We start from the raw sequence: 11,710 nt of genomic DNA on the forward strand, positions 1-11,710 counted from the left end.
TATAGGTTATAGTGCCATGGCCTTTGAGGTTCACTGAGTACCTCAGTCTACTACTAGATTTAGTATTTATCTACTTTTTTCCACTAAATCCCATCAAAACATTAAAAAAATCCTCTTGTATTTCAGTCCACCCTTAGGATGTTCGAAGATAATTAACTCAATCCAGCCCATTTCAATAGCTTAATATAACCTTGTATACCCATTTCAATCACCACAATGATATTACTTTAATTACATTTACCAGATAATATAAATAAAATGAAGACTATATCTAATGAATGAACATGTGCACATCTTAATAAGAATACTTAATGTTATATTTCTTGTTCTATCGAAATATTATATACTTCTGGTGGTCAAAAGAACCATCAGAAGCCTTTCTGAAATTGATCTAAAGGCGTTGAACAACACTTTTTCATTATAATTTATTTTAAAATAATAACTGGAGGAAATATATTTTGTCAAAAGTTGATCAGTTGTATTTGAAACTACATTGATAACTAAACATAATTTCCTCAGAGTAATCTGAGTTAGTTAGATATATGACATAAATATAGAAATAAATTAAAAATTATTACTATAGTCATAAATAAAAAATAAATTGTATTAGTATAACTATTAAAAAAAATGTAATATATTTACACAGGGGTTCCCAGAAGAGAGTTACCACAAGTTGTGAATAATTTTAATTTAGGTTTTTAAGTTGTTATGAATTTTTGGAGGAGACCATATTATTGAAGGAATGTTCAAACCAGGGAACGAGGAAAGACACTAAAACATTATATGAGAAGATGGTTGGGGGTGCGATCAGTAAAATGTTTTTTTTTCTTTTCTGACTACACAACCAACACCCAACCCCAATCACCTCCTCATATTAATCTACGGTCAACAATCAACTTCTCATAATAAAACATTTTATTATAAAATAACTTAATAATGATTAAAAAAAAAAATACCTTGTAAAGTTGTAATAGACTTGTGGGAAATTAATAAATGTGGCATCACTTGCTCCAATGAACCTAACCATTTACAACTTGCTCCTGGGCAAGGACAACTGTAAGGTTTAAAATCACATACTTCTTCATGATCAGCCTTCTCAGTATGTAAAAGTGACATATTACAACCAGATGTAGAATATTTGCACAAAAACATAACAGTGCTGGCAACTTTCTCCATGGCCAAATTTCTGATATTACCTAAAAAAAAAAAAAAATAGATCTGAAGGTGAGAATTAGCTGATTTTTAATGAAATAAAATATCAGATAAACAGTTTTCTACATAGTGATATATTTAAAATTTTCAGGAGGAGAACTTTATGAACCAAATTAAAACAATAACATGGAAACTGTACCAGTTCAAAGGAAAGTGAGATCAAATTCCAACTGCATTAAGACTTTCGATTAAAGAACTTCCCTTGTACACATAACAATAAGATTTGAGATAATAATAATTAATGTATATATACTGGATAATTAAAAAACCTTATGAATCTGAACGGTTAAGCTATTTTAACAGCTCATAAGTGAAACATAAAAGAACGTAATGATCTAGCAAGTAAGAGTGGTATTACCATTAAATGTGTTGAGCATGAATTTTTCAACCTTTTTTACCATCATTCCAAATGACACCAAATATGAAATGGTTGGTGGATGAGAGGACCAAATTGCTTATTTTATATTGGACTGAGTAGTGATTGATTTACTAATGTGTATGTTGAGACCTATGCTACAAAGTGATAAAAACATTATTTAGTTCATTCCTTTTCCATGGTATACTGGATAGATTATAGAATGAACCTTTTTTCTCATCTTTCAGCAAAGTTCTCAACAAACACAAGAGTAAATTAAGCACTATACAAACCAATATGAAATTCATTGGTCCTCTCATCAACCACCCATTTTATATTTGGTGTCTTTTGGAATGATAGTAAAAAAAAAAAAAAATCCATGCTCATTAAGTTTACTAGTAACATCACTCTTATATTCAAGAGCTTTGCACTGTCTTCTACTCCACTGATAAGCTGTAAAATGAGCTCAACTGTTCAGATTTATAAGTTTGTTTAATTATCAAGTATATACACAGTAATTATCATTATCGTTATATGAATGAAGGAGGTTTTTAAATCAAATGATGCTAATATTATTCTCTACTGTATAGAATTGTATAATCTAAGGTTTTAAAATAAACTTTTATTACTCTATATTTTATAAATAATAAATAAATTAAAATATGTATATATAAGTTACGGTATGAATCAGCTGTTATTTCGATGTCAGCTGACTGAGGGGATCAGCTGATCAAATGTATATAAGAGATGTACCGAACTCAATAAAGACAGTATGTTACAGCAGTTCAAGCGTGTTAAATCTTATTCCTTCTTCTCTCTTTTGACATTTTGCTTTCACCAATACTTAACTGCTGCCAAAACCTGGGAACTTTAGATACTGGAGTAATATTTGCTTTAAAGAATTTTTTATCCTAGTTTTCTAAGCTTTCAAATTTTTTTTCTTCTATTCTCTCACTTTTTTTTTAAACAATGGCTGCCAACAGTACTGTCAGACAAGTGGTCATGAACCTGGAAGCTTTAAATCAAAATGGGGTTCAGAACCCATCTCCCATAGAGGTGACTTCTCCAGCCCCGGAGCTTGCCCCACTACCGGAAGTTTCTCTAGTGAGAGCCCACGGCACAACACTTGAGTGGGTAAAAGTACGCACAGCAACTGTCCAAGACTTAAGGATGGCCATTTCTGACCTCGAACGGTTTACCGGGGAAATAGAAGAATTGAGCCACTTCATAAAAGGGGGTGACCGACTAATAAGCCGAATTGAAGCGAAGTCTATCAAAAGTCTACTAGATAGTGAAGATGGGGAGGCTTCAAAAGCAGCGGTCATCTGCAGAGTGAAGAGGAGCATCCTAAATTAGATTCAGGCTGATGAAGAGACCCCTTGGAAAGTTATCAAGGAAAGATTAAAGAAGGTGTTAGGAAGAGGACGGTGGGCCCCAGAGGAAGACATATTTATGATGATCCGAGAGACAAAGAAACCGAAACAGTCTAGTGGACAATATGCCATGGAACTCCTAGCACGCTTTAACAGAATTCAAGATAAACTGAGCGAAATGATGGAAACAAACCAGGTACAGAGTCGGATGCAATTCTTATCCCTGGTACTAAAGATACAGATGGCTAAGGAGCTAGGGAATAAGGAAGGATTTCCGAGAAAGCGCTCGTTTGTGGAAATTGCTCAAGATCTTATAGAAACAAGCACTAGAGAGGTAGAGGCCCGTATGGAAGTAGAAGAACCAGGGTGGACCCGGATAGAATACAGCCAAGAAACATGCCCAACTCTTGGAGGAGGAGAGAGCACGGAAATGGTAGAAGAGAGAGCTATCAATGAAGAAAATAGAAGATGCCTAGCTAAACCTAGAAACAATAGTTAGTGGGAGGACCGCAAGTGTCACGGTTGTGGAAATATTGGGAATTTAGTGGCGCATTGCCCGCACATGAGATACTTTGAATGCGGGGATGAGGGGCACATAGCCATACAGCGCCCATATTCATACCGAAGAAGAGATGTGGGCCGGGGTAAACCAATGGAGATCAACCCCCAACAGATACGGAGAAGCCTCCGTAGGTTGAGTAGATCTTCAGATAAATCTACGCAAGCATCAGGAGCATCAGAGACCGAAGAAGAAGTCGAGGAACCAAGAAACCAAGGTAGTCTAGAGGAGAAGGTAGAAACAAGAGGATGGAAACGAGGGAACGGAGGAGAATGAAGGCGAGGGACTGGAGAGAGGAGGACGCGAGACATCTGAAGGGGTTGTCAGCAGAGAGGCGACCGCACACTGCTGAATTATAATGTGAGAGAAAAGAGCGGCGGTCTGCCTTTAATAGAGATAGCAGAAGATAGGTGCCTGGTGGATACAGGCAGTTCCAACACCATCATGTGCCGAGAAGCATCACAAAACCTCTGTGATGGAGAGAGGACACTCAAGATTCAGAAATGCCAATGTAAATTGATCACCCTGGGTGGCTCTTGTGAAGTAGAGGGGGAAGTGGAGATAGGGTTGACACGGTGGGGATTTAGTAAGGAAAACTTGCAGGAACATATAGCAGGAAGTATGCCTAGGGAATATAAAGTAATTGTGGGATGCAACCTACTAGGGAAGGTGGGAGCTTGGGTTAGGAATAGCAGGGAAAAATGGAAGGTTAAGTTGGGAGGAAAAATGTACAAATGCCATTTTCAGCGGAAGAACGTGGGCGCTCGGGTCAGAGCAATCAATCAAGCCGAGGACTGGAGACGTAGCCTTAGGAGGGAATACGAAGATATATTTTTCAAAGAAGGGTACAAGCTCGGGACGACCTGGAGAACAGTCCATGAGATCATACTAAAACAATACAAAGTGATATACCTTAAAGAGAGGAGATACCCGCAGGCGCTACATCACCACACCCAAGAAGAGCAAAGTTTAAAATGCCAGGGAATAATTATTGACATTACTTCTCTGTACAATAGTCCGTTGTGGGCAATGAAGAAAAAGAGCACGCCTGGTGAATCTACTGAAAAGTACAGGGGGGTGATTAATTACAGGAAGCTGAATGAGAATACTGGTGATGAAAAGTATCCGATCCCAGATTTGAAGACATTTTGGACAGTCAGAGCGGGGCGACAGTATTCAGCACAGTGGACTTGAGGCAGGATATCATCAAATAAAAATGCACCCTAAGGATCAACATAAGACGGCATTCACATTCGAGAGAGGACACTACGAATTTACAAGAATGCCGGCAACAGGGAGGACGGTACATGAGATCACACTGAAACAAGACAAGGTCACTTATGTGAAAGAGAGGAGATACCCCCAGACGCTACGTCACCACATCAGGGAAGAGCTTCAAAGTTTAAAACGCCAGGGAATAATTATCAATAGTACATCCCCGTACAATAGTCCATTATGGGCGGTAAAAAAATAAGAGCGCGCCTGGTGAAATTAACGAAAAGTACAGGGTAGTGATAGATTATAGGAAGCTCAACGAGAATACTATAGACGAGAAGTATCCGATCCCCAGATTTGAAGATATTTTGGACAGGCTGAGTGGGTCAACGGTATTCAGCACATTGGACTTGAAGGCCGGATATCATCAGATTAAAATGCACCCTAAGGATCAACATAAGACGGCATTCACTTTTGAAAGGGGCCACTACGAATTTACAAGAATGCCATTTGGACTCAAAAATGCTCCCATAACCTTTCAGCGCCTGATGGACGAGTTTTTGAGGGGAATTGACGGATCTGTATGTCAGATTTATATTGACGATCTCCTAGTGTTCAGTAAGAGTGAAGAAGAACACTTGCAGCATTTACACAGCGTATTCCAAAGAATTAGGAAATTCGGGCTGAAGTTATCTGGAGAGAAATCATCGCTTGGGCAGGTACAAATTAATTTTTTGGGCCACACTATTTCCAGGGAAGGAGTTAAACCTGACGCAGATAAAGTTGCAGCTATACAGAAGATGGCGGTTCCTAGGGATGTGAAGGAAGTTCGGAGGTTGCTGGGAACTTTAAATTATTACCGTAGATTTTTGCCAGAAATGGCTGAGTACCTCGTCCCTCTCAACAACCTTCTCAAAAGAGGGAGAAAAGGGATCATCACACCGATGGTTGAAGACAATATAAGGTGGTGCATGGAGAAGCTGCAACAAGAGCCGGTTCTTGCGTTCCCGGACTTCACTCGCCAATTCAATATCACTACAGACGTGAGAGAGTATGTGCTGGGAGCGGTGTTATCTCAAAAGAGTGAAGGAGGAGATCGCCCAGTTGCGTACGCCTGTAGGCACCTGACAGAGACGGAGACCAGATACAGTGGGCTGGAACGAGAGCTCTTGGGAATAGTGTGGGCTGTTCACCAGTTTAGGTCCTATGTGTTCGGAAGAAAGTTTAAAGTACACACTGAACATATGCCCCTGTAAAGGGAGGGAAAGTTGAAGGAGTCTTCGGCCAGGATTACGCGTGGGAAGGAGTTATTGGGACAGTACAATATGGAAATCACATATAAACCTGGAAAAGAAAATGTGGTAGCTGATTAGTTATCTCGAGCAATAACAGTAAATACAGTAGAAGATCCCGGGGAACCGTCCGGGCAATTCCTGCGGGAGTGGACACAGGGACAGGAGGAAGAACAGAATGTGGCAGAGGAAGACGATAGGGAAGAATCTTTGTCTAACGAGAGCTCAGAGGAAGGAAGACCAATAGATATGAAGGAACTTGAGGACATAATTAACGACAAGAGGCGGCAGATTATATGGGAGACAAGAACCACTGGATTAGTCAAAGTTGAGAGTAACAAGTATGGGAGGAGCAATATCATGACGATTTGGTCACATTGAAGAGAAGGTACTTTTGGTGGGGGATGAAGAAGACGATCAGTGAAGTTTTAGGAAACTGCGAAGTTTGTCTACGCACAAAGTATGACAGACATCCACCAAAAGGCAGACAAGAAGAGACACCTACCACAGATGCACCGCTCAATGACTTACAGGTTGACACTTTCACCTGGAGAGGATTTAAATGGATAACCATAATTGATCTCTTCAGTAAGGCGGCAATGGCGCACCAGGTGCAGGAAAAGTCGTTGGAAGCAGTTCTCCGAATGTTTTTTCAATTTTACGGAGTTCCGGAGCGCATCAGATTCAGGAAGATAATTTGACAATGCAGTGATTGAAACAGAATGAAGGACCTTGATGTAATATGGCATCTCAACACGCCAGAGCACCCCAAGAGGAGGCATAGAGTGGCTTCATGGCACGTTGAGTGACCATCTTCGACTATATCAGGTTGACCAGGGACTGGAACCGGATGTGGCAATACCTAAGGCGATTGCAGCATACAATCATTCCATACATACAGTTATGGGGTTTTAACCATTTGAGATCCTCTTTGGGCTTCGAGGACACAGGTGGGACAATAAGAACACGGCAGCAGACGGAGAGGAAATACACAACAACCCTGTTGCTTGAAGTAAGTTATGGGAAAAGGCCTGGGGAAGAATGGAAAAGGAAAAATCCAGGAGGGTAACTCGGGAGAATTTAAAGGTCACAGATAGGATGGGAGCAATCAAAATCGGGACGATTGTATATAGAAAGCTGGGGTCTAACAGGGGTAAAGAGATACAGCGATACGAGGGTCCATTCAGGGTGATAATTATAAGGGAACACAATATTGTAACTATAGAAGGCATTAGAGAACCAAAAAAGAGGAGAACTGTCCATATTGAAGAATTAAAACTACCGACAATGACAATATAAAAACTGAAGTGTTCCCATGCTAGATTAGATATAGAATATTTAGTTATTTATTCTATTTATTGTTTTGTGTTTTAAGGTTGTTATTGATTTTTGTAAATATTATATTTTTCATTCTATGTTTTTGATTTTTGTGAATATTTTCTTTTTCATTCTAGCCTGTTCATTTAAAAAATTTATTCTTAGGTTAAAATTATGTATTTTGCGTTTATTTAAGGGAACTTGTGAGGTTTTTCAACGATATGTATATAGTTTTTTTAATTTATTGTAAATAGTTTTTCTTTATTGTTTTTGTTTTCTATGTTATTATATTATATAGTATTAGTTTACGAGGATTGTTCGTAAACTGGTGGGGGGGAGTTACAGTATGAGTCAGCTGTTATTTCGATGTCAGCTGACTGAGGGGATCAGCTGATCGAATGTATATAAGAGATGTACCGAACTCAATAAAGACAATATGTTACAGCACTTCAAGCGTGTTAGATCTTATTCCTTCTTCTCTCTTTTGACATTTTGCTTTCGCCAATACTCAACTTATATATATAAAACTATTGTATTAACCTTTCATCAGAATATAAAATGCAGTTCACATAAAAGAAAATATTTTTAAAATTAATGAAATATCAATCTTACTGTTAAAACAGATGATCTTAATTTACTGAAGAAAATATAAAATATTGCATATCTTATAGAAAATAATTTAAAGATAATTAATGAAATTATTTAAAATTGATGATAGTAGGTTTACCTAATAATGGTATTTCTAAAAATTTCAGAAGAGACTACAGATGAGATATTGAATAGTAAATAATTGTAAAATGTCAATGGAGAGTGAACCTTTGGAACTAAAACTGGTTAATTTACGAAATTCTTAAGTTAACTAACTAAAGCATGTAGTTAAATGAAAGAACAATTACTTAATCAGTTCCTGTCAGTATGTTTAGGCGTTCATTAGGATCAACAACTAACCTAGATCCCTATTGGTACCAGTTCTACTAATCTTCCTCAAAAACTGTACTTCAGGTATTACCAATAAATGTTAAATCTCATAACTGTTAAATCTATAGGGTCTTTTTTTAAGCCCGATAGAACTTGAAATTGTAAAAAATAACACAAAAAATTAAATTGTAATCAAAATTTTTTTTTTATTCGAAAGATCAATACGTGACATTAACATTTGAAAATGATTTCGGGCATATAGGCACCGCGGCTGTTCTTGACGAAGCGCATTCTGTAAAATTGTGTTCAGCGATGAGGCGCATTTTTGGCTTAACGGGTTTGTTAATAAGCAAAATTGCCGCATATGGTCGTGCGATTTGACACCTCTCGATTATTTCCTGTGGGGCTACGTGAAGTCACTGGTTTATGCTGATAAACCAGCAACAATTGACGCCTTGGAGGCCAGCATTGTTCGTGTTATTCGTGACATACGGCCAGCAGTGCTCGAAAAAGTGGCCCAAAATTGGACGTCCAGAATGCGCTTCGTCAAGAACAGCCGCGGTGCCCATATGCCCGAAATCATTTTCAAATGTTAATGTCACGTATTGATCTTTCGAATAAAAAAAAAAATTTGATTACAATTTAATTTTTTGTGTTATTTTTTACAATTTCAAGTTCTATCGGGCTTAAAAAAACACCCTATATTAAGCTGCATCCTGCACTAAGTATTTTAAAAAACTACCAACATTCCAAAATAAGTTGCTGAGAATTGTAGTCAATGTAAGAAAATAGGAAGAACCTTGACATAAAGGAAAAAGCCAGACAAACTCATAATTTAATATTAAATACTGATGATTTTATGAAGAAGTGATTGACTATATGTCACTTATAGTTATAAGAGTTAAAAGTGTTGGAACTTTAAGTCCTATTTCATAACTAAAATTGATATATAGACAGCAAGATCTGATGTAAACTTTTTCTTTTTATTTCTAAATTAGGATAGTAAAATTATAATTATCTCTAAATTAACAATTTATGATTACTATACTTGAACATTTAACATCATCATTGTTATAACAAACAGTATGTGTCTTAAGAGGTGCTGTCTGTAAAAGACTATTCCTCCACTATATAAAGCTCAAAAACTGATCTAATTATGTTTTGCAATGATTTATAACAAGATGAACTTTCTTATATTTTAACTGCAATGAAAATGTAACATGTTTGTAAATAACACCAAACAATATGTGTTTGAGGATTTGCTAAAATCAAGATTGCTATGTTCTTACTAATTAAAATGTCCTAGTATATAATTGTATTTTATATTTTTAATTAAAATTAATTGTTTTTTTAGAAATCTTTTTTTTCTAATAATTAACGTGGCATGATGTTTGATACATCCAGGTCTCCTCAATCAGCCATTAGGAGTCTGTTCAGTATTGCTGCAATCCAGTTGTTGACTTTCAAGCTCCTTGCATTTTCAATCTTACAGATGATCTACCAAAGCCTCAGTTGGCAGATTTTCCTCCGCCCATGGAGAACATCCATCAATGGTTTCTTTCCAGCCATCTTAGTAAAGATTGTTTAGCTACAATCACAACATTGAGCTCACTAAAGAGGTCGCAGATTTCTGCTGGGCACCCATCTTCATCTTCCACCAATAAACATTAGTCTGAATATTTTTCAAAGAACCAAGTATTTCAATGTGAGCAGATTTTGGTATGTATCATTTAGTTATTGCCCATGTTTCTGCAAGGACTGGGTGAATTAGGGTTTCATCTAAAAGGATTTTTGTCTTTCTTTTACAACCCTGCTAAAAATATATGTTATCTCTGCCCAATCGAACAAACACCTCACAAAAAATATCATTCTCTTGGTTTCCAGATAGCATCGTTTCACGTGACCTGAAATTCAAAATATATTAATACCGAGATCTACTAACCTTCTCCTCATATCACAGTTCTACAGCCATGTACTAGATCTTATCTTGGTTAAGCATGAAACCATATTTCTTTTTTGCTTCTGCTAAGGAACGAAGTCCCTTTGGACCTCCTACTGCAATGATCTCATATGCGTATGCAAGGAGTTATATGAATCAATTAATAATGGTTCCTATAGTCTGGATCCTGGAATTATTTATATCCTACTTTAGAGCATTGGCCATTGTCCTGATGGACCCCACTCTTAAATGGAAAACGTTTGGAGCATACACCATGAATCAGTACAAAAGACATTGAATATGTTGTCCAGGTTCAAGGTTACTGCTGACTGTCTACATCATAGTCACCCTGATCAGTCTCATCAGGCATGCGAGGAAGGATGTTGAACTGTCTCAATGCACTGGAGAAATCTTCCTGATCAACATTATCATAGGCCACCTAGAAATACATAAACAAGTTGTATGTTGAAATGAAAAATTCCTTTCCCTTTTCCAATATTATTCTAAATCAAAATAGTATAATTTGAGTTGTCTTTTCAGAATCTGTATTGTTAAGGACCAATTTGGCATATGGAAGCGAGCATTGAAAAAGAATACTTGATACTTTGTATAAGCTATGGAAAAGAGACCTGCCATGTTTATTTCCACAATCAAAGAGATTTTCTTAATACAGGACATATTCACAATCTCTTCCATTCTTCCAGTATATCTTACTTTATCCAGAACTTTGTGATAAGGTCGAGGAAGGCCTTCACTAGTCTCTGAAAACCATACCTAAGAATCTCAACTTGTGTCCCCATTTTTAAGCTTCTCTAAAGCATCAGTCACTTTTGCATCTGTGTCTTTGCGTCCTCCAAAATATGATACAGCCCCTTCCAATATCACAGTTTCTTACATGCAGGACTGACTAAACAATTCTTCAGGTCTTCTCCTAACTTTTTTACGCTCATCTGAACTGTTAAGGGCAACTCTTGTCAGTGATTCCATTCCTTCTCAGTTTGGTGGTCTCTAACTTACAAATTTTAATCTCTGTCTGCAATGTGCATTAGTAAGGAGCCTTTCACAAGTTTTCTTGAGCTAAGATTTGATTCTCACAGTATTCTGTGATGGAGGTTGATTCTGAGAATCATATCCTCCGAATACCAGCGAACAAATTTCTAATCCCAGAGGTTTTTCAATAGAGTTTCCTGAGTATTTGTATTTTAATACAACAGTTGTTAATGAAATTGCTGACTTTGCTCATATTGAGTGATCCCCATCCTCTCTTCATCTTCTAATAGCTTTTGAAATTGTTGAGTAATGAAAACCAAGCCAATTACAGGTGTTCCTTCTTAGTGAAGAGTATGTCGGGGTTGTGTCTGGTCTTAGGCGATTTCTCCAGCCTGATATCTCTTTACAGAAGGCCCACGACAAGGCGTATTCAATAAAAGTTAAGAAAGGAAGGCCGTGCCAGGGGATGAGCCCTGGACACTGACTTAGGTAGAGGAGGTCTAGGTGAGAGAGTCTGAGGCAGAGTAACAGTTCTAGTTG

At 37.3% G+C, this 11,710-nt stretch overlaps 1 protein-coding gene across 3 annotated transcripts in view; it reads right to left on the minus strand.

The window, feature by feature from the left end:
- LOC106681413 (E3 ubiquitin-protein ligase SIAH1) overlaps positions 1–11,710 on the minus strand; it is a 59,482-nt gene that overhangs the window by 27,810 nt on the left and 19,962 nt on the right. For all 3 annotated transcript variants that reach the window (XM_067044651.1, XM_067044649.1, XM_067044647.1), the window contains exon 3: positions 957–1,196. In XM_067044651.1, the coding sequence (XP_066900752.1) occupies positions 957–1,196 (240 nt within the window). The remainder of the gene's footprint in view (positions 1–956; positions 1,197–11,710) is intronic.

Source organism: Halyomorpha halys, unplaced genomic scaffold, assembly GCF_000696795.3.
Source record: "Halyomorpha halys isolate HHAL.00 unplaced genomic scaffold, Hhal_1.1 Scaffold337.1, whole genome shotgun sequence".
Lineage (NCBI taxonomy): Eukaryota > Metazoa > Arthropoda > Insecta > Hemiptera > Pentatomidae > Halyomorpha > Halyomorpha halys.